The sequence below is a fragment of the Etheostoma cragini genome, chromosome 12 (assembly GCF_013103735.1).
Source record: "Etheostoma cragini isolate CJK2018 chromosome 12, CSU_Ecrag_1.0, whole genome shotgun sequence".
In the NCBI taxonomy this organism is placed as follows: Eukaryota; Metazoa; Chordata; class Actinopteri; order Perciformes; family Percidae; genus Etheostoma; species Etheostoma cragini.
Window position 1 is genome coordinate 12719259 of NC_048418.1, and position 22174 is coordinate 12741432.

Consider the following 22174-nt stretch of genomic DNA (forward strand, 5'->3'; position numbering starts at 1 on the left):
TCAGATTGTTAACATGAATACAGTTTGTCTACTCATTTGGGTTAGTTTGTGTTGTGCAAAATGCTTAAACAGTTTTCAGTACATGTTCATGATGCCCATTCAAGTGTTTCATCAAACTTACCCTTGTTTTGTAAAAAGTTATAATTCTCTGAAGTTATAACTGTAAACTACGGTTAATCAGGAGAAACAGGCACAAAAGAGACTGGGTCTGTTTAAAAACATGCATTGATGTCAGTGGAAGATTAACTTTTGCTCTGCATGCTTATCTGAATTTAGAGGATTTTGCTAAAATGAGATGAAGACGTCGGTTTATAAGCTGCAAGAATAAAGTTACATTCTTGCGTCACTTTATTCCGAGAGAACTTTCAATATGATCCCGATGCATATAGTGCATTTCAAATATGGAATACCTTACAGGTCAAGTTTTGTAACAAGTTGAGTATTTCTGTTCAAATCATTCAAAAATACACAGCAAGAAGGAGCACACTAAAAACGGAGATAAACGGAATATTGTAAGTAAAATTAAAAACTTTCTATGATGTTTAACTGCTTGTGTGCATGTATGTTTACTGTATATGTGCGTGGAATGCAAATTATATGTGGGCCTACACTCATGATACACGGTGTGGGGCTTTACTTGTTCTTCTCTTCCAGGCCGCTCTCGGCTCTCAGTGCCTGGCTGCTGGCTGAAATGAAGCTGATCCAATGTTGGAGTTCTTCAGGAAACTCAGGGCACACAATCTGCACACAAACACAAAATTAGCCAAAAAATATTAATACCACTGTGTAGAGCTGAAACTATTGACAGACAGTTGTCAAGTTTGATCATTTAAAACTAAATCTTTCAAAGAAAAAGGCAAAACAGTTCTATTCTGCACTTTCCAAAATATAAGGATTTAATGAGAAAGAAAACGGAATAGCTTAGGATTTTTGGACTGATGGTCACAGATAACGTAACATAACCTATATAACTGATTAGTTGATTAATCTATAAGTTAATTAACAGAAAAATCTAGAAACTACTGTAGTTTGATGGTCAGTGTTCTCTGTTAAGTCATTTCTCAATCAAAATGCCAAATATTTTTGAGGTCCAGCTTCTCCACCTTGCAGATATGCTTTTTCTCTTTGTCTCATGTAACAATAAACATAACATTTTTATGTTTTTGAGTGTTTGGAGAAAAACCAAAGCACATTAAAGCAGATAAAATCAATAATAAAAAGAATTTTCATTTGCAACCCTACTACAGTCATACCAATACTGTTCTTCATCTCCAGCTATTCCTCACCTTTCTTTTGCAGACAAACTCAATAATGCTCTCTGGACTGCAGTGCACCACGTTCTGTCTGCAAAGCATGATAGCAGAGACAAAACCATCTTTCTTGGACACAAACCGCTGCTCCACGTAAAACGCCTTCTCGTCCCATCCCACTATTTTGGTCCGAATCTCAAAAGCCTCACAGAAGGCCAGGGAGCGCCGGTACCGGATGGTGGAGGCCCCTACCACCATTCTGGCTCCCAGTTTGCGTGAGGCCATTAGCAGCCCGTTTCGCATATAATGGTGGAAGCGGGCAAAGTCACACTCCCTTAGATATCGGGAGTTGTTCATGTGGCCCATGTAGTCCAAATCATGGGGAAGGACCATGCCATCAATGGTTTGCTCAGCCAGCAAGTCCCATATTCTGGGTTGGAACCACGCCTGGAAGAACACCTGGACCCCCCGTAGGAAGTACCACACATCCAGACTGCAGAAGAGCAGGAGGAGGGCACCCAGCACCAGCAGCAACATCTCTCTGAAACAACAGTCCACATAAGATAAGATGCATATTTAATTTGATTGATCCCCAGCAAGAAAGTTCAGTTGTTATTGTTGTTGTTGCAGCATCAGCACAAGGACAGTAATAGTACAGATCTAACTAAAATAGAAAACTACACAAGAGCATTTGAAGACAAAATTGCAAGGTAAAGTGACATGGTGTGGTTAAAGTGACACCACACACAATTAAGTAATGGTACTTAGGGTTTGTCTGTATTACTATAGATGCATTCATATAGAATATGATGCAACATCGAACATATTAACATATTACAGTACGTGATCAAATATGATATAGTAGGGGATATTATATATAGCATGAGGTGAGAAGTAGTAATAATATATGAACCAGTCTGTTATAGCAATAAAACAAAGGATAAAATGCAATAGAATATCAAATCTATTTTTTAACAGTGTAGTAATATGTTATAAAACATTAATGACAAGAGACAAAACTCATTTAAAGGCAAATCATATGAAACGTTACAATAGAAATTCCAAAGTGTATGATTGCAATTTCCTATAAAAAAAAGGCTTGTTTTATCATAATTTATGAACACACTCAATATTTAATCACATTCTCCTTTGACCTCATCAATGTCAGTGCAAACGTGTAGAAAAAGATGTAAGTGGATTTTTTCTACATTCATTGGCTTTGTACTACAGCTATAAATACGGAAGCATCATATCTCTATAATCACTCACTTCAACCTTGAAAGTTCAATGCAAATGATCGGGGCGCAACCTGCTGACAGCCAAATCTGTTAGCTTAGCTGCTAGCTACCTGCAGATGGTGGCCTTGTAGAATTATAGACACCATACTCTTGACGTGTGAAAGTCGCTTTTTTTAATTTTTCTCACTGTCGACATTTAAAAAATAACCACAAATACAGTAGACCTATTTTTTATGGCTGTGTATCTTACCGTGCGTCGAGAAGAGAGTGTTACCATGGGATGCGATACGACCACAACTTGAAGAAGAAACCGGTAGAATGAATGAACATGACTACCGGGTGTGTGACGACACGTAATTCTTCTTCTGCTTTGAAATTGAACGGCGGTTGGTATGCTAATAGTGGTGCTTCACTGCCATCTTCTGGATTTAGTGAAGTCTTACCAATGTGTTATTACTTTATTTGACATTTAATACCATGTGTATCACTACACTGACTGGACACACCCCTTTAGTCACAGAGACAACATAACTTTTGTGAGTTTATCAAATGTTCTTTCTTCGTTGTTGCAATATCTTCATCAAATTTTTGTTTGTTGTGTTTAGACATTGGACGGTTACAAGGCATACCATAGACTGTATAATATTATTAAGACTATGGGTATACTGCAAAACCACTACAATTTTCTGTCATACAGTTGCTAAGGTATAAGCTGTTTGAATCTTTAAGGAGAGAAAGTGCAGTTTAGATATTCCTCTCCCTGCCAGTGTGTAGTGTTTAAAAAAATAAATAAAAAAAAACATGTTTAATGGGGGAAAAAAGTTTTTTACCCAAACATTTAAAAAAATGAAACATTCATAGCTATAATTTCGATACCGTTATGCCGTGAAATTTTTTCTCAAGGTTATCGTACCTTCCGAATCTCATACTGGCCCATGCCTGGTTTTGTAACAAGTTTCACATGTGTTGACAGTAAAAAACCTCTGCCTTAGACTCTTATTGTGAGGCCCTACATGAATAGTAAGGGTATTAAAGTGCATAAATGGGACTTCAAAATCAATTTGTTTTCATTGCTGCCATAGTAATTGAAGACACACTTTGTCTAACCATTTTACTTTATTATTACTGAAGAGTAAGTGGTTTTTAGCCTGGTGTGCTAGTTCTTCCAGTGTTGACAGAGATCTGAGTAAAGCTTATTTCAGATGCGTAGGCACGACTGTGTTTAAGTTAAGTAATGTGAACAGAAAACAAATGCATTTTTAATCCTGAGATGGTCTTACAAAAAGTCAGTCCTTAAGCTGCCCACACAACGTCTTATTTGTTCTTCTCGTCTAGTCCACTCTCGGCTCTGAGGGTCTGGCTGCTGGCCGAGATGAAGTTGACCCAGTGCTGAAGGTCCTCTGGAAACTCAGGGCACTCCACCTGCAGGGAGCACGCCATAGACTCAATGTTTTTCAACTATCAAGTTTGCACATTTATTTAATCATTTGGTCCTTACCTTCCGTTTACACAGGTGCTGCATGATCTTGTCTGGGCTGCTGCGTATGATGCTCTGCTTGCAGTACATGATGGCACACACCAACCCATCTTTTGTTGACACAAATCTCTGTTCCAGGAAAAAGGCTTTCTCATCCCAAGTGACGATACGACTCCGCAGCTCATACCCCTCACCTATACAGAGAGCCCTGCGGTAACGGATGGTAGTGGCCCCAACTACCATTGAAGCTTTGAGTGCTCGCACTGCCTTGAACACACCATTACGTATGTAGAGAGAGAAGCGGGCAAAGTCACACTCCCGGAGGTAACGAGCATTGTTCATGTGGCACATGTCAATGTCATGGGGAGTGACCCGGCCTGTTTGGATCTGCTCTGCTGTGACATCCCAGATTGGAGGCTGGAACCAGGCCCGGAGAATCACAGCAGCTGCCCGGAGGAAGTACCACACATCCAGACTGCAGAAGAGAGCCAGCAAGGCTGCAAGCACCCACAGGAGCCACCACATCTCTCTGGAGAAAGGAAACACGCCACACAAGCAGAGAAGGGCAGCGGGGTTACTGTGATGAGAATATAGGATGTAATTAAAATTCAAACATGCTGAGGTAGATGTATGATTGTTATTGTGTTTGATTCGTTATTTAACAAATTATAAAAAAAAAAACTACCTTAACGAGAGGTAGAAGGAAACGTGACTGGCTTGTACTCAATCAATTAGTACAAGCCAATCAATCAACTCAATTGTTAGTTTCCATAAAAGAATGACTTCTTAAGCTACCATTACTGCTAAATTTGCATACCTGCATGTTTGCAGCGTTTATCAGTTACTGATGTGTTGCTTTGACTGGCAAAGAAGATTTCTTTAGTAAGCAGGTATTTAAACCGAAAGATTAATTAATCTTTAATTAAATAAAAAGTTGTTTCCGTTGACATGAAAATCGTGGCCCAGTCAGGATGTAATTATTACATTTTTTCTGTATTACACTAAAGGGAGATCGAAGACCCATTCTACTGTTGCAAAAAGAGTATCAGTGTTCCCACTTTTCAGGATACAAGTGAACTGATTTCAGTTAACGTGAATGTAAACAGGTTCTACAGGAATAGCAAGGCTAACTCTACCTCTCAGTGCATGATCAGTTATGGCGATGGCAATATACGTCGCTAAAAGCGTCAGCTAAACATGGAATGTAATGTAAATTAACGACTAAGGAAATCTGTGACATAACTGCAGAAACGGAGTAGCATTTAGTCTGGTTAGTCAAAGTAGTGCATTAGTCTGAAACATTATTCGCAAGTTAAAATTGTAATGCCATAAGTTGTGATTTTAAACCAGTCGTATAAACATTGGCAGGTAGACGTATAACGACCTGGTAACGTTAGTATTGATAGTTTTTTATTAAATTTTACGGCGAAGGTAAACGTCACGCATGTCAGTAGCTAGCTATAATATGTTAACTCTTTAGGCTTTTAGGAGAAATCTAGAAAAACTCACCTGCTGTCTGATTCCACTCAGATCTGAGGAGTCAACATTAAATCCAGCACACAACTGCACCAACACTATACAACGTGTATGGTACACTTAACTGTCTGGGTGTACCTCACCAGAAAGTTTAGATACCCTTTTAATATACCGGTACTTCGGCTACAGCCTTCAAAATAAAAGCATGACTGAATAAGGCGTTTTCGACAATCAATCGGGAACACGGCGTATAAACGCTAAAATGTGTTAAGAAATCCATTTGTGAAATGTCCTATTAATATCGTTTGTATGCATATACAAATTATCGTTTTCATACTTCAAGGAAATTTAATTTGAAGCCCAAGTGTGATTCACTTCCCGTTTTACGTAGGGCAGGGCTTAAAGGGAAAAAAAATCCTGAGCATGAAACCTTTTGGGGGGAGGGTCACAGTGTCATGTTACGATATGCGCTCGTTAAAGTTAATTTGGAAATAAGTTAAACGGTTTTAAATACATTTTTACTTCTTCCAAACATATTAAATTAAGAGTCAATGTAGATTATAATATTGCAATAATATAATCCTATGCTGAATCACTGTGCAAACAAAACTTTCTAGATGTGGCCGGGTCATCATCAGAAAAAAAGAATTTAGTAGTAGAGTACACAGGGGCCATCGTTAATGACAAATCGTGTTCCGCTATGAACGTGCACATACGTATTGCTTTTAATCACAAACACGGTCGGTCAGCAAAGGCGCAGCTGCAGCATATCCGTCGATGGCGGTGTAACACATAGTAACACCGGTACGTACTCGACAGTGCACGCAACGAAGCTTCATCTGTCCTATTTGGAAAATCCAATTAAGATTTTATAACTTTCACTGCGTTTTTATCCTTGACTATGTTAATTATAAGCCAGGACTGGATCACATAATCTTACCACATTAACAATTATACTTTACAAACTGCCACACGCAACTCAAAAACTTCATATTCACTTCAATTATATATGACATTTTTAATTACAATGTAAAGAGAAACTGAACCATTTGAAAGTTGACAGACACAATTATTTCTGAGAATTACTTTTAGAGGAAATGTTTGCCTAAACATTCCTTGCTTTAATGTGAAAACTATGAATTGCTCCTTTCACAAACAAACCAGGCTGTGGCATGCTTGCATTAAAATCCTACGTGTGTGTGTGTCTTATAGCAATAGAAATAAAATGCTCATCCTTTAGTCTTCTGCAATCACCAATAAGACAAATGTAATGAACCTAAATTATTTACTATACACATTTTCAATATTTGAGTGATAACACAGTAAATAATGAAATAGGATAGTATTTTAAAGAACACTGAATAATCAAAAGTCAGAAACACAATCAACTCGAAACAAGTGTTTCAACAGTAAAAAAGAATGTCCATCACTGTTCATTTGAAAAGTAGAAGTAATGCCAGGAAGAGGAAAATTAATGAAAAAGACCTGCATTAACATTTCCCAAGTGATTAATTAAATAATGTTACAATATAAATTAACTAAGAAAAACTTGTAGCAATACAAAATTAAGAGTAGATGGCCAATTTCCTTTTTCACAAGAACCTGATTTAAAAAAAATAAAAACTACTCAGCTGCAACTTAGATCTGAATTTGACGGGAACGATGATCCATCACCATTTTCTTCATGTCCTTGTCCGCTCTGATGTCACTCATTTCAAGCTTGTGTTCGGGGCCAGCCATCGGATCGTACGGGTGTCTGCAAAGGAGTGTACAGTCAATTGAAAATACATGAAGCTGATAAGTCTTTTTGTGCTTGAGAAGCCATAAGAAGAAAAGGTTCATATGCAACCATGAGATTTCTTAACTGGTGTCATTTAGGTAACCATAGAGGTCACTCATAAACAAACTCACTGCTTTAGATGTTCCTCAATGGCCTTGCGTTCGTACACGGTGCCATACACTGTTTTTACAGGATCAACAAACATGTTCTTGGTGAGTGGACAGATCAGATGTTGGGGTATAAACTGTGGCACGGACTCCACCAATTGCTTTAAATAGAGACAAAGAAAAGAAACAAAACAGTATGTTATTAAAAAACCTGCAAGACATTTTTATGTGCAAAATAAATGTTATCCACCGCAATGTATACACATATAGCACTCATTTACTTTCTCCATGTCATCTAGTGACTTTTCTGCAGTTGCCTCTGTATGTTTCTCAGCGTGTAGTTCATACGTCTCACGGCTCGTCAGGAATTCCTCAGCCAAAATGCTTCAAAAAAGAAAATAAATGTGAGTCAAATACTTATTTTTAAACACAAGTTTGAGAAAAAAAAAAAAAACTGGTAAAAATGAGCTTCTGTGGTGCCACCCAAACCCACACCTTACCTGTCCAGTGGATCGGCAGGCTCAGGGATGATGAGCAGTCCATACACAGCTTCTAGGATCTCTCTCATGGTGATGTGGGCATTGTAGTTGCGGTCAAATATGTTGTGGCAGATGCGGCCCACACTGTTTACATTGCAGTGGTACACCTGTCATTGTGTTAAGAAAATACATACCTTTCGAACAGATGACATTACTTAATAATGTTAACAATTGCAAATTTGCGTCTACACATATACTAAACAACTTTTCAGTTATTAGTATTTTGACAGGATACTTGTGTGACAAAGCGGACGAGTGGAGGCTTTGCTGGGTAGTCTGGACCAAACTGGCAGTACAGCTCAAACACTCCTTTCTTATACGGTGTGTCAGGAGGGCCTTGCATGAGAATCCTCCAGAACGCTGAAAACATTCAAAAAATCTTAAGCCTTGTCGCTATAAAAAAACACAAACATTTCCATGAATAAAAAATAAAAACGTGTATCTGAAAACAAGGTATAGTGTTTTTCAACATAACCTTTTATCTTGTACATAGAACTATACAATAAGCAAATATTGCTTCCACCCTCCCACCAAAAAAGTACATGCCACATACTAAAGTCTGACTCTGATGGAAAGATTCTGAAGAAGGGATGTGGGTTGCAATGCAGGCTCTTCAGCTCATCCAGGACACGTTTGTCCTTCTCCAGGAACATCCCCTTTGACTCCTTGAGCTTCTTTTTCAGGGCACTATTTAGAAATATTATTAATGCAATGCAAACACTTTAAGGCAGTACATATAAGTAACATGTTTGTAATACTGTATTTTTACCTCACTATATTGACAGTTTGAAATCCTAAGACTAAGAGGCTGTACCACTTCTCTTCACATAATTACATCAGGTAATGCTAATCAGCAGCATGTTAGCATCGTTGTGTAGAGTAGTTTTACAGCTGCTAGCTTGGCTGTCGACTTATTTTAGTCTACACTGATCAACAAATATTATAAGCATTATCAGGGTTATCAGGTGTATTTAACATTTTATTTGTGAGACCTTTTACATTGTCAACTTGTTCACCATTCTACAATTCTGACAGTATGACAGGAGGTAAACAACCCTTTTCTAATAACATGGATCCTAAAAACATTACTTGAACAAGTTACCCATCAGCTTCTATCCAACTGTTGCTTCCATCACTCACCTCTCCGTCACTGTCACTTTGCTGTTTAACTGGCTTGGCAAGGACATCTCTGGACATTTGTCATACCCATGAGTAATGAAGATGTTGGACAACCTATGCTATAAAATGACAGGAACAAATTAATATGAACATCAACACAACGTGTAAAAATGTATGCGTGTGTCAAACAGTAATGCGTTTTGAATATCACTTCCAACAGAATGGTGGACGATGACCTATAAAACTAACCTGACTGATGGAGGACGGGTCAAGTTTTTTCTTGAGTTTCCTCTGCTCCAAAGACAGAACTGTCTCAATCTCAAAGAGCTTCAGACCCTCTTTGGTTGTCCGTGGTTTGAAACAACAACCCCCTGGAAGCAATGTGAGGAGGAGAGATTACCAACTGTATGAATAAAAGGTCCAATAAAGAGTACATATTAACGTATAACAACTAATGTTATACCAACAACAATTTATCTAAGCTTGAGCCCTCTGCTATACCTTGAACCTGGTCATAAAAGTGAAACAATGATAGGGCGAAGTTAACAACACTAAAAAAAAATAATTAGCAAAATGTTTGATGGCATAAACTGTACATAGCATTATTATTTATTTAATTTTACACATTTTGATGCCTGATTTAATAAGTACATAACAGTGAATATACCATTTCCCACTGGCCAATAACCCGATTACAGTACACCCACTAACATCTGGCTTTTGTCTGCAGTGGGAAAGGTTTCAATCGGTATTCACTCCCGGGTCAAAGAGACCTCTAGTAGGCACAGATATATAACAGCTGCAGCTCCAATCGGCATTGATGAGCAGGACACCTGTGTAGAAGTTCTAATTTTGGGCCATTTCCCACACTGGTTTGTCTGTTTAAAAAAAAAAAAAACTGCATATACACGCAGATTTGGGTTGTAAAAGGTATGCAAAAGCCTTTTTTCAAAGATGCCATACCTGTTGCATTGCTGATTCCATGAAGCATATTGTTCTCCACATTTCCAAGAAGTATTGAGTCCACAATGATGTTAGATTTTAGCAGTTTGGCTGTGACAACATCTGGCTCTATTGAGGATCTATGGGAAGAATTGAGATATGTCAACTCACTTGTAATTTGTAGTTGACCGTTATATGTCGTGGTTAAGCATGACATTTTCTTACTGCTCACAGCATCAATATTATTTACTAACAGGTCAAGTATAAACAAGGTACAAAAATTGCTTAGAAAAGATTTACCCAGAATCATTTCCATCAGTGAGACAAATGATGTGAAGTCTACAATCTGGGAACCTCGTCTTGACTTTTTCCAGCTCACATGCCCCACGTCGCAGGGCGTCATACAGCAGAGTACATCCACTGGCCTCAATGTTACGTACGTGTTCCTAAAATTGTGAAAAAAAGAAAATTACTTTACATGTAAGTTCCTCACTGCTTTACAACCAGGTGCACATTTTACTGAAAGGACAGATCTAAGATAGCTCTGATTTACTGACTTCACCTTGAACCTTTCCAGATTTTCGGTAAACGTGTGGAGAACTTTCACCAGGGAGTCAAACTTCACGAGGCCGATGACATGATAAAAGTCATAAGCCATGGTCCTTGTTGCAAAGTTGTCAAATAGCTCTTTCACGGCATTGATCTTCTTGATTTCTGCACTTTCATAGCACTCCTCCTCCATGGAGGAGCTTGTGTCTATCATCACCTAATAAAAATGTACACCTTTAGATCAAGAATAATCATAGTATAGCTGCCAAGTGTATCCTGTGTTCCCTTGTCAGTCCTACATTCAAATATCAAAACAAGAGAGAGACAAGTGTTACCAGTATAGCCTCTTTTGGGGTCCTGGTTGTGACAAATGTTCGGCCATCGCTATGGTCGCCAGTCCTGTGTTAAATGTCAAAAAGCGTTGGTCAGAGAAATGGCATTGTGGCTTTTATAGGAGGTTCATAAAGTAAATAGAAGAAAATGAATAAGCAGCAACATTGTGGCTCTGGCCATTAGTTTACGGCACGTACCACCATTCATAGTTTAGTGCTGCTACATTTGTTCTCACTACATTGTGTGCTACTGTATTGAAACAAAAAGGTTGAGTGACACTTTCCCTTACCCATTTGTGCAGGCTAAATTGAAATGGCTATAGAAACTAGAAAAAAAAAACTATAGGATGTGTATACAGAAAAGATAGAAGACCCACATAGGCGCTTACAGAAACTTGTACTGGGGGTCTTTCCTATTAAAAAGTTTTCCAAAGTTACACCCTTTAAGTCATATAACATGTAAATGATAAAATAATTCACATTCTCAGTTCCTCAATAGACAAGAATTTAAGAAAAAAATTAAGAGCGCATTAATTGATGCTGGGAAACATAAGGTGGATACAAGACATTGTAAAACAGGTACTTACCTGGCTGCCAGCTCATTCACATCCAAGGTTTTGTAATGGCCATCCAAACAATCATGCACTACGATCATATCAGGGGATCCTTTTTCTTTATTCAAACATACGCCAATGTTGTCTGAAAAGTGCAAAAAAAGAATTTACATTACAAAGCTTAACACAAACATGGTACTAAATATCAGAGGCAAAATAGAAACCATCGAGAAGTTCTTTTCAGACTGTTTTAGAATTTAGCACATAATATAAAAAAGAAATAGTAATAATGCATCATATGTGATAAGTGAATCTTTTGTACCTAGAATAAATGTAACTAAAGCTATCAAATAAATGTGTTGGTATGAAAAGTATGCTATCTCCCTCTGAATGTAGTTTAGTAGAAGTAAAGTTGCATAAGATGGTAGTTCGGAAGTAAAGTACAACACAAAAGTGTAATAATGTTCATCATACACCGCCAGTGAGTCTTACCCTTTAAAAGAGTAGCAACACCATTTGAAACAAGTGTTCAGAGTCAGAAATGATCCATATTGTGAATACCTTCACTGAGTAGAACAAGGCGCGACCCGCACTGCCCTAGCTCCTTCAGATGTAGAGGTGGGGTCACATTGATGTACTGATTGTCAGGAGATTTTAATTCTTCCACCATACTTGCGAAGGTCTTCTCCATGTTTACCTGAAAGCTGCCATTTAATTGTACAGTTTAGTGAAAAACAAGGCTTAAGTCTAAATTCAAACCCAAAAATAAAACTTGTTGAAGAAAAGTAAAACATTGACAATACATACTTCTGACCCGCAGTGTTGTCATGGTGAATCCAAAGAGCATAATTTCTGATGAATGGAGGCAAGCTGAGCAACACTTTCTCAATGTCGCTGGCTCTCTGTATTGATGTTTCTCGCAAAACCTCTTCAGTGCAATTTGGAATTTTCTCTCCATCTATAACAAATTATAGAAAATGAAGTGACACCAATAATACCAGATATTTGAATAATCTCTCTCTCTCATTCATTCATGTATACTGTGTGTGTGTATGTATGTATGTATGTAAATAAAAAATGTTTCATTAATACTTTCCCCCGTGTTTTGGTACAGTTAATTTTAATGCTTGATGCAAGTCATTTATTTCGAGTAACCTACGCATAAGAGTCAAAGTTTCAAGACTCCATGAATATGGAGACGTCGTCTCGCTCTGCCTCTCTGCTGAGGCCCGTTCACATACTGTGAAGTCAGCAGTTAAACTGTATTTCACACAATGATGTTTACATTTGCAGAAATCTGCAGTTCACATGCATGTCAAACTGTAGGGCCAGTCTGTTTCTCTACATTATGGAGAATTTATTATTCAATATTTCAAAATAGAAAACGTTGCATCTGATAATGTTTTGTATTCATAATACCATGTTTAACAGTAATAGCAGTTACCTTATGTAAGTCACTCCTACATTTTTCAACTGAGGAGCACCCTGGGGAAAAATATACGGTTGTGCCCTGTTCATACTAATCAAATGAACTGGACTTGGACAGATTCAAAAGCGCCCTTCTCTCACCGCATTATACCATTAAATTTACCATTTTGAATTATTACCTGCAGAATTTTGTATAAAAATGGCTACCACCACAAACGAGTAGAAGAAAAGTAAAGTCAGGTTCTGCTACCCGAGTCATTGTAACAGAGAAAGGTTTGCTCCAGACAGCGCCACAGTGAACTGCACGCTGTCTCGGCCAAGAGAGGGAGAGAGAGAGGCGGTACTCTAAAGTTTAAACACTGGGTTTTACAGGCAGCTTTTACTCCCCCGCTATCACTCTGTCAACATTGGAGAACAGGCAGGAGATCTATGCTAATTTCAAGTCTTCTTCTTTTTACTGTTCCTCAGTGTTCTTAATGGATCAGTTCAACAAAAGAGCAGAAAGATGTCCATATCTTGCGGCATGGACCCTTTAACAGTTTTCATGTAAAGCTAGCACCACAGAATTTTCTGTACCTGTTTCCCAATAAAAGTTGTAGGAGCAGTAAATTGTGGGGTTGCAATCGGCTTTTTCTAATTGAACTCTGCTTTTTTATAGACATTTTCTATACTCATCTCCTCATACATAAAAATGTGAAGAAAAGTCATGGTGTTTTAGTGTTACCTTTGATTTTCTGACAAACATATGCACGTTCAAAAGCTCCAGGCAGTCCAGGTACTCTGACTGGTTCAGAGAAGCGGCTACCATCTTCAGACGTAAGAGTGATTGTTCCGTAGATCTCCTGGTCTGACGCCAGTTTCTGTCAAAATAAGGAAAAAGTGATCATAACTGAAAGTGGCTGTATGGAACATGCGATTTGTGTTGATATAACACAAAATGACAATCAAGGTCGTATCTTTGCTGTAGCTTGCGGTTGGAAGCTAAAATTGCTGTCTTATAACCACAAGGTTGGCTGTTCAAGCCTAGAATTCTCTGGACATATTTAGAAGTGTACCTTTCTAGTCTCGGGTGGCACAGTGGATGCATCACAAGTCTTTGGTGTGGGAGCCCTGGGCTCGAATCCCACTGCAATAAATGAATGTGTCCCTGAGCAAGACACTTAACCACTAATTGCTCCAGAGGCGTACTCAGACACTTAGCAATTGTAAGTTGCTTTGGATAAGAGCGTCAGCTAAATGACATGTAGTCTTTACGCTGCTGAATTACTAAGTTAGCATTAAAATAAGGTCATATGGCTAATCACAATGAATGTGTTGCTCAACCAGAAAAGCATTGATTTACAATAAAAGAATAAGTAACAAATGCAAGTGCAGCATACGGTAACTTAGTCTACTTTGGATGTCTCGTGAGATAAATCAGGTAGCACTGTCAAGAGCCTAAGCAATAACAGTTTGATGAAGCAACCAACATAACATCAATATAGCCCATTTTATGAAACCCACGGACACTTTACACAAGTAACGTTACAGGGGGACAAGGGAAAAGAAAATGGTAAGCCAACACAAACAAGTACGGAAAGGAAAACGTCCGTGCTAAATGGAAGGGGGGCCTAATTTAATGTCTGCTACTGACGTACAACCACATCGTACACTGTAAAGTTATTTTATGAATGAAATAGACAATACATTCCTTAGGGGCAATCCAGGACGGTTTAGAATCGCTTACAATCCCCTAATTATCTCTGTTCAAGCCCGACTGAAGTCCACTCATTTATCACCCTTTGTCTTTCACTTTCCCTTTTAGCTGTTCTTTTAATTTCCTTCTTTCCTTTGAGGGTCCCGCCCCAGTATCAGCCATAACTACAACAGATAACTTCTAAAATAACATTAAAATACATTTAGGCCTATATAAACAAAGTTCATGCTTCCATATACATGGCTCCACTGCCATACACCAACACTGGCTTTTTTTGGTGTAACAAAGAAATCTGTGACCAGTCAGAATGTGTTACTGTAGCACCGTCTGCCATAAATCATTCTGTGACTCTGCAGGAAAAAAGCATTTCCCTCATAAGGCCCTATTTTGCACCCAGCGCAATTGACTTTGTTCACCGAAATCATTCCTACTTTGCACCCGAAACACAGAGGACTATTCCCTTCACAAACACATGTTGTTAAATTAGGGAATAAACTTGCTCTCACGGGGGAGGTTCCGCAAAAACAGGAGGTGTGTTCCAGCGCAAACATGCCCTGGTGCTATTTTGCAATACCAGAAAACAATTCTGCCACTGACCAGGAAAAAACCTAGTCTAAAGCCAGTGGCGCGTAATTTAGATGCTATTTTAAGAGCTCATGCCTGGACGTAATGTAGAATGTTGACAACGCGCACACACACTTCGCTTCCCTGTTTTGATGACATGAGGACAAATGACAAATGAGGAACTATTAAAGGACTAAAGGTGATGTGTGGTTGAACTGCATGTGCCGATGCCACTTAACCCAAATGCCCCTGCAGCAGCACGGGAGAGGAGAGCTGCATTGTCTATAGTGAGGTTATCTCTGTCTACTGTTAGACTACATTGCAAAAATATCAACATGCATTCATAACATCGTGATACAGTGAGAGTGAGCCCAAAACATTGGAAAGTATGTTGACATTGTGACATTTACATTTTGTCAAAAAGAAAAATCCCTAGCAAACGTTGGTCTCTTTGGCTTTGAACTGTTCCTGGCGTGCGCCCATAGAGCTATTAACAGCATGCGCCTAGCAAATCCATCATTACTGTATAATAGCAATCCGCCATGGAACAAGCTCACCTGCTTTTAAACGGAATGTGAGACAACGCTTTGATGGTTTATTGCACGTTACGCCCAAACCACACCTTTGAGTAATGTAGCTACTTCAGACCAACCTATTTTAGATTTTTGTTGGGTGCAAGAGTCATTTATCCCACCGGTATAATAACACCGCCCAAGATCCACCCACAAAGCTACTTGCGTTTGGCTTTTGATACTTCCGTATCAGATTATTTAAAATAGGGCCCTTAGTCTTGTTTGCTTTATTTTAGAGTATAAACTTCACAGTATGTAAATGTAGTTACTTATCCCATGTATATAGTGTACATATGAAGTATACACTTCATTAAAAAAAAAATTAAAAAGGAATTTTATGACTTGATTTCTAATCGGTAGAACTTGAATTGATTTGTAAATGTGAATCGATTTTGTTGTACACCCCTATTGTCAACCATGAAATAGGAATCTACTTTAATGCATTCATAAATATTTCAAGCCACGTATCACCAAGTAGTTTAATGTAATGGCAACCTCAACTAAAAGGTGTAGACATTAAAACCTACACAAAACATTGGCGACTTCATTAAAAAATTACTGGTTTCATCGTTTAAAAGCTCATATTAGTCAACCCTCAGTATCTTCATACCTTTGCTTCCGATAAGAGATGTGCCCAGCAGTACAGTGAATTCTCAAAGACATTCAGGTCTTCAATGGGTTTCTCCTCTTGCAGTGTTTTACGCTGAGGCAAAAGCTCTCTGAAGAGTATGTACAACCCTTCAACAACTGCAATCTACATCAAAAGAACAAGTACAGCTAAACAAATGGGTACTGGTGAATGCATTTAAATATCTGCTGCGACCAATACAATGAAGGTGAACCATTTTTATTTTTGCAGAAAATTGTTCCCAATTGGATTTCAGTTTAAAAAAACTAATTCTAATTAAAAATTGAAGCACAGCAATTTTGCACAATTTTTTTCTTCTTCACAAGACTAGTTGGATATTGTGCAAATCCTCAACTTGTAATGCAGCACATGACAACACCCACTTTAAAAATGAGTACTTTACAGACAGAATTATTTCGGCTCATCTTGGTTACCTTCTGATTCCTGGTTAGCGTTTCATTCCTGCAGAGTAACTGATGCAAACTTTGAGCAAGAGGGTTACATCCAGTCAGTTTCCTTATGTAGGAAATCAGTTTCTTCAGTTTCTCTGTTGAATAATGATGTTCCTAGAAAAAAACAAATGCATTTTAAAGCAGGATTAAGCGAACAGGGGAAGGTAGGTAACATTACTAAATGTAGCAACTCAATGGATATATTTGCCATCTGTTTCATTCCTTTGAGTCTACAGCTATGCAAGGGCCGCTGTCTTTTCCAAACTTTATGGCAATCTGTTCAATAGTTGCTGAGATAAAGGACCAAAGAGGTGAACTGACCGACTTTCCGACACTGGCATGCCTTGGGATGCTGGTGTGGTTAATAACAAGGGGTGACCCTGAATAGTCAAGTATTTGATCAAAAAGGAGCTTGATTCATCTGCGAGTCTTACAGTTGAATCTTCGCAGAGGGGTAGAGCCCAGTCCAGACCAAAGATTTGCAGCGAGACGATTTGAAACTTGCACCTACTTGCAATACGCCGGTCTCCAACGTTCTAAAACCTCAGAGTTCACGCGACGAGAGTATCATCTTCATAGCATCTTTGTACTTCTGTTCTAACTTTCAACTCTCAGGCTTTTTTGTAAATATGAACGTGGATAACGTTAGTAATAGTGAGATACTTGTTGCAGCTGTTTTTCTAGTGGAGCTGAAACAGTGAAAATGTTTTATTTCTCTGATACACTGCATTGTTCTAAGGATGCTGGATCTCTTTAGTCAGCTTTACCATATACTTTGCTTGCAGGCACTCAATGAACGTGGAAACTTTCCCCTGCAACTTTCTAAAACGGTGTTGTCCCATTGCAAATCTTGGGGGAGAAACGTTTTTACATAAAACTGTTTTCCTGTTTTTTCCTCCCCAATAAGTTAATATATAGCCTATGACACAAGTAGCATATCGCTGTAAATAAAAATGTGAAAAGAAAGCTTTTAATAAATCTTTTTAAAGTGAGTGAATAAATCCAACTGCCCGATGACAGATTTAAGTTTCACTTTCCATGATCCGTGACCGACGATAGCGTGAAAGGTACTGATAATACTCTATTATAAAATAAAACTTACAACAGCGAAAAGGGAAGACAAGAACAAACTGATTCCTTTCTGGGTTTGTTGGACTGAAGGCACAACATCATTAATGAAGAATCTCTCATTGCGTGAAGTCTTGTCAGAAAAGGTGGACAAAGAGAAGTTAACCGTTGACTCTTCAGAGATCCCACAACTTTGCAGAGTGTCATCACCACAATGTTGACCTCTGAAAATAAGAGCACAGAAGAGAACAGAAATACAGTATGAGAAAAGGAATTTGCCTACTGAAAAGGAGGGTAAGAAGCCATGAGATAGAGTTACTTGTAATGTAGGACATGTGCTGGGATTCCACTTTCATTTGCCAGCTTGAGACTCAGGCTGGTTATGGTGTCACTTGCCAAGTTCACCATCACCTCAAAGTCTCCCTGTATGAAATAAGTAAATACAAATTATAAAGACCAGATTTGTTTAGAATAGGGATGGACCGATGCCAAAATCCGGTACTGGTCCTATGCCATACACATGTAATCATACTTCATCATAAAATCACTACCACATACACAATACTACCACACCCGATACCACCTCATAGCAACTAGACATTGACTTCCCTGTCAAGCAGGTATAGCCATACTGAGAAATACAGAAAGAGATGTGTGGAGCTGATAGTCTTAACAGGCTTTGTAGCAACGGTGGCATCGGTGCATCCCTACCTTTAAATAATGTATATACCATATGTTGAAAAAATAAAATACCAACAACAACAATAATAATAATAATAAAAGGTGCAATCCCCAAAGTGGTTGATGGAAAATGACATCTTAGCTCCCTATCTTAGAGCTGAGCACTGCACTCAGTAGCTGGACTAGACAAATGAAGTTCACATGTATTTAATGAATTTAGTCGTGTCTGATCGGTTACATCTGTTTGCACCAATTTGAGTTCTAAAAAGTTGCAATTGTTAAAATTTTTACAAAAAGTAAAAGTATTTATGATGTGTGACTTAAAAGAGATGTGAACCCCAGAATGTGAATATAAAACGTGGTCAGCAAATAATTTTTTTTTTTAAACAAAGCAGAGCTATAAATCAAACATATTCAGCTTGTACACTAATATCCATATACCATACTGGTCAATATAATCATTAGTTGCATTATGACTTATATAATTAAAACGCACCTTAAGCATAATGTGGCATCGAACCACACTTCTTCCAAAGGTTTCAACAACTTCTTGCTTTGGTATTTGAGCCCGTTTCAGGTTTTCTTTTGGTGTGAATATGGCATAAATCACAGATCCACTTTGAATATATCTGTCTTTCAAAGACCCTTTATGACAAGACAACATTTTTAGTTGAAATGGTGAACTTGTTAACAAACATTTACACATCCAGAACAACATTTAAAATTATAATTCATTCCTTTAAGCTCTGTTCTTTTTTATAATCATCTTTTTCATTTCTAAATGTTTCCATGTCCATCTAGGTGAGTTGAGTATAAGCTGTTGTTACAGCTTATACTCTGAAAAGAGCTGCCTGCTTGAACCACAACAGTAAAGATCTGGGCTGTAAAACCAAAACAAAGAGCTACCAAGATGATGGATGCTTCAAAACATCTATAGTCAATGTTGCACCTGCAACTGCAGTACAATTAAAACAAACAATGGACAAAAAAAGGAATCTTGGCAATATAAACTAACATCTAGCAATTCCTTCTGTAAAAAATGTTCCGGTCTACTCACATGTGTTGAAGTAGGGATCATCTGTCAAGGGCATCCCATCGACTGTGTAGAGACAGACTCCTTTGGAATTTCCAACACTTTCAAGATGGCCAATCCTCAACATCAGATCATCAAGTGTGTTTTGTGCTGGATCCATATCTGTAAGTTCAAATCAACCACTGTGAAGCTGTTCAGTTGCATGTGGATGTCTGCACAATGATCACTAACACATGTGTCCCATGTATCAACAAGTGTCATCAAGTCAGTGGTTGGCCTAAGTTCATCTAATGAGCAGAAATTTATATTAAAAAATGTGTTCCTATTACCTGCTACACATTTTGGTTGAGGACATTTGGGATACGTGTACTGCAGCCAAAACGACTCCAATGGTTTTTCCACAGGCGTCAAAGTTTGATCTTGGCGCTTCAGAGCTCTGAGTCTTTGAATGAAGTTTTTCATTGCTGAAAAACGTTTTTTCTCCACATGACTTAAACCTGTAAAAATGTAGGTGCAAAAATGGTATTTGATTAATAAAATACATACTATTTTTTATAATGTAAACGGACATTTAACTCAAACAATTGAGATTTATTCAAATGTGATTATGCTAAACAATTTTCATTAATGTACATTGGTGATGAGGCAATTAGAAACATAAACACACTGTGGTACTAACTACTAGCTATAAAATAAAAAGGTACGTATTTACTAAAGGAGGGTTATATTGAATTGGATTGCCATGCATAGGTTTATATTTTCCTGGTCATCATGTGCCTTGAATGAAAAGTGCAAGTGAATAACAAGTTCAGAAAAAAAAAATATACATATAAATAAAAACACTAGATGCAGATTTAATTGTTTTCTGCCAAGTGGCAGCCAAATGTGTTTTAACAGTCTTTGGTTTTAAGTTTAGGTTCATCTCACCAATTTTGTTCAGATCTTCATCTGTTACGCCATCCAGGAAATCTGTATCATCCTTTACACCCAACTGGACAAACTGGTTGTAGTAGGAGTTCAGTCGGAACTGCTTAAGTATGTTAAATATCGCATCCATCTAAACAAAGACATCAAAATACTTAATTAACATGGAAAGAGTAGCAGAATAATATACCAGAGTAAAAGTAGTTACTTCAATGAAAATTTTCTTAAAAAAATAAATAAAAAAAAGTACTAGCCAAAGCGCTGCGGAGGGCCTGGATAGTCCACAAAGCACTCCGGGGTGGTAGAAAAACATGCTCCGGTTTATTGGCATTTCTTTAAAGCAAAACAAAGATCCGCTACCAGATCTGCCAAACTTGCATAGTGCACTTGCATAGCTGGTAGAGAGCCACAAAGCGAATGCAGAAGTGCTGTTCACCCTGTTACGACTTGATGAACCACTGAAACAATTTTGGAAACATTATTTTATTTTATTTTCTTAAAAGGTGCAAAAAGTTCTCTAGTGTTGCTTTAAACCAATCACAATCGTCTAGTGCAGTGCTAAGCGCCAGACGAGCAACGGTGCCTTTTGCAAAATAACCTCAGGAAGGAACTTGTTTTGGTGGACCGTGTACGTTCAAAAGTTGATTTAGTCGTGCAACAGAAAACTCAGATTGGACAGATAGTCTAGCTAGCGGTCTGGATTCACCCTGCAGAGAAGTCAACCAGAGTTTAAAAGGCTAACACAAAGAAAGGGGGAAGGCAATGGACATTTGGCCGAAATAAGGGACATCTGGCAGAATTTTGGAGCGGCACCCGAACGATCCTGGAAATGAAATGTCATTGATATAGACCAATTATAAACATACCTTCTTCCTCTGTATAGCCATACTGGAATTAACCAGAAAAGAGGACGCAACTCACAATTAAACAAACATGGCCAACAAGTCAAAAAAGAAAAAGAGCTATCAGGCTTCATATATTAAATAACTTCTTATATAATCAACAGAATAATAAAACTTCAGAAAGGCAGACAAATTATTTAAGAATAGAAACATCACAGCAACTGCAGCCCACAGTGAACACATTTCCATAGGTTGTTGTATTAAATATCCCTTATCTCTTACTTTGGCACTTCCTTTTTTCATCACTAATTTGTTCTAACAAATCTGACTATCTATGGAATGCTGTTTTATTCAATATTAAATAAATATAAATGCCTTTGAAATACATCATTAAATAAATAAATAAGGCAATAAATACATAAATAAATGTAAATATTCATATCAAAATTAATGAATTAGTTACATTTATATTAAACGGTTTTACTTTCAATTATTTCATGGTACTTTTATTCCATAAATCCACATTTTTTACTTCTGTGGACTTTTATTTCCTAATGACAAAATAAATAAATGTGTCTTTAGGAAATAAAAGTCCACGGAAATACATAAATGTGGATTGCTGAAATAAAAGGAACATGAAATAATTAAAAGTAAAACCTTTTTATATATTTAACTAATTGATTCATTTTTATATGAATATTTGAATTTAATATATTCACTGATTCATTATGTATTATTTATTTATTTTTAGCTATCACCAAACTAAGCTCAATCTTTTAAGATTGAACATTGATCTGCAGGGCGTAATCAAATCCCCGGCAGATCGGGCTGGGTTTACCCAGTCTACCTTTGGCGTTTTTCCACTGCTGGTAACAGCTTGCCTCGGCTCGCCTCGGCCCGCCTCGGCTCGCCTCGGCCCATTA

General features: G+C 37.8%; 3 protein-coding genes across 6 annotated transcripts in view; all 3 read right to left on the bottom strand.

The window, feature by feature from the left end:
- LOC117954201 (E3 ubiquitin/ISG15 ligase TRIM25-like) overlaps positions 1 to 9397 on the bottom strand; it is a 23598-nt gene extending 14201 nt beyond the window's left edge. Inside the window, exon 1 of the mRNA XM_034887788.1 lies at positions 9387 to 9397. The gene's annotated coding sequence lies outside the window, so the exon portion shown is untranslated. The remainder of the gene's footprint in view (positions 1 to 9386) is intronic.
- LOC117954211 (protein THEM6-like) lies at positions 129 to 2861 on the bottom strand. The gene is made up of 3 exons (XM_034887813.1): positions 2739 to 2861; positions 1287 to 1791; positions 129 to 741 (listed from the first exon to the last, which is right to left on the bottom strand). Exons 2-3 carry the CDS (start codon positions 1785 to 1787, stop codon positions 634 to 636), a joined length of 609 nt encoding a protein of 202 aa, XP_034743704.1. The 5' UTR covers positions 1788 to 1791; positions 2739 to 2861; the 3' UTR covers positions 129 to 633.
- Positions 3558 to 22174, bottom strand: part of LOC117954199 (protein THEM6-like) — a 19504-nt gene continuing 887 nt past the window's right edge. Inside the window, exons 2-25 of one of the 4 annotated variants that reach the window (XM_034887783.1) lie at positions 20413 to 20542; positions 19815 to 19982; positions 19510 to 19647; positions 18949 to 19097; positions 18091 to 18194; positions 17806 to 17995; positions 16686 to 16817; positions 16234 to 16377; positions 13516 to 13651; positions 12171 to 12321; positions 11925 to 12067; positions 11397 to 11508; positions 10813 to 10876; positions 10491 to 10694; positions 10229 to 10374; positions 9950 to 10068; positions 9236 to 9357; positions 9008 to 9105; positions 8421 to 8554; positions 8103 to 8227; positions 7829 to 7974; positions 7610 to 7712; positions 7353 to 7489; positions 6772 to 7197 (exon numbers count right to left, since the gene is read on the bottom strand). In XM_034887783.1, the coding sequence (XP_034743674.1) occupies positions 7080 to 7197; positions 7353 to 7489; positions 7610 to 7712; positions 7829 to 7974; positions 8103 to 8227; positions 8421 to 8554; positions 9008 to 9105; positions 9236 to 9357; positions 9950 to 10068; positions 10229 to 10374; positions 10491 to 10694; positions 10813 to 10876; positions 11397 to 11508; positions 11925 to 12067; positions 12171 to 12321; positions 13516 to 13651; positions 16234 to 16377; positions 16686 to 16817; positions 17806 to 17995; positions 18091 to 18194; positions 18949 to 19097; positions 19510 to 19647; positions 19815 to 19982; positions 20413 to 20542 (3213 nt within the window). In that variant the 3' untranslated portion in view covers positions 6772 to 7079. Of the gene's footprint in view, positions 3911 to 3986; positions 4495 to 5474; positions 5637 to 6771; positions 7198 to 7352; positions 7490 to 7609; positions 7713 to 7828; positions 7975 to 8102; positions 8228 to 8420; positions 8555 to 9007; positions 9106 to 9235; positions 9358 to 9949; positions 10069 to 10228; positions 10375 to 10490; positions 10695 to 10812; positions 10877 to 11396; positions 11509 to 11924; positions 12068 to 12170; positions 12322 to 13515; positions 13652 to 16233; positions 16378 to 16685; positions 16818 to 17805; positions 17996 to 18090; positions 18195 to 18948; positions 19098 to 19509; positions 19648 to 19814; positions 19983 to 20412; positions 20543 to 22174 lie in introns of those variants that run through there. The other 3 variants (XM_034887784.1, XM_034887786.1, XM_034887785.1) reach the window with 3 other exon arrangements.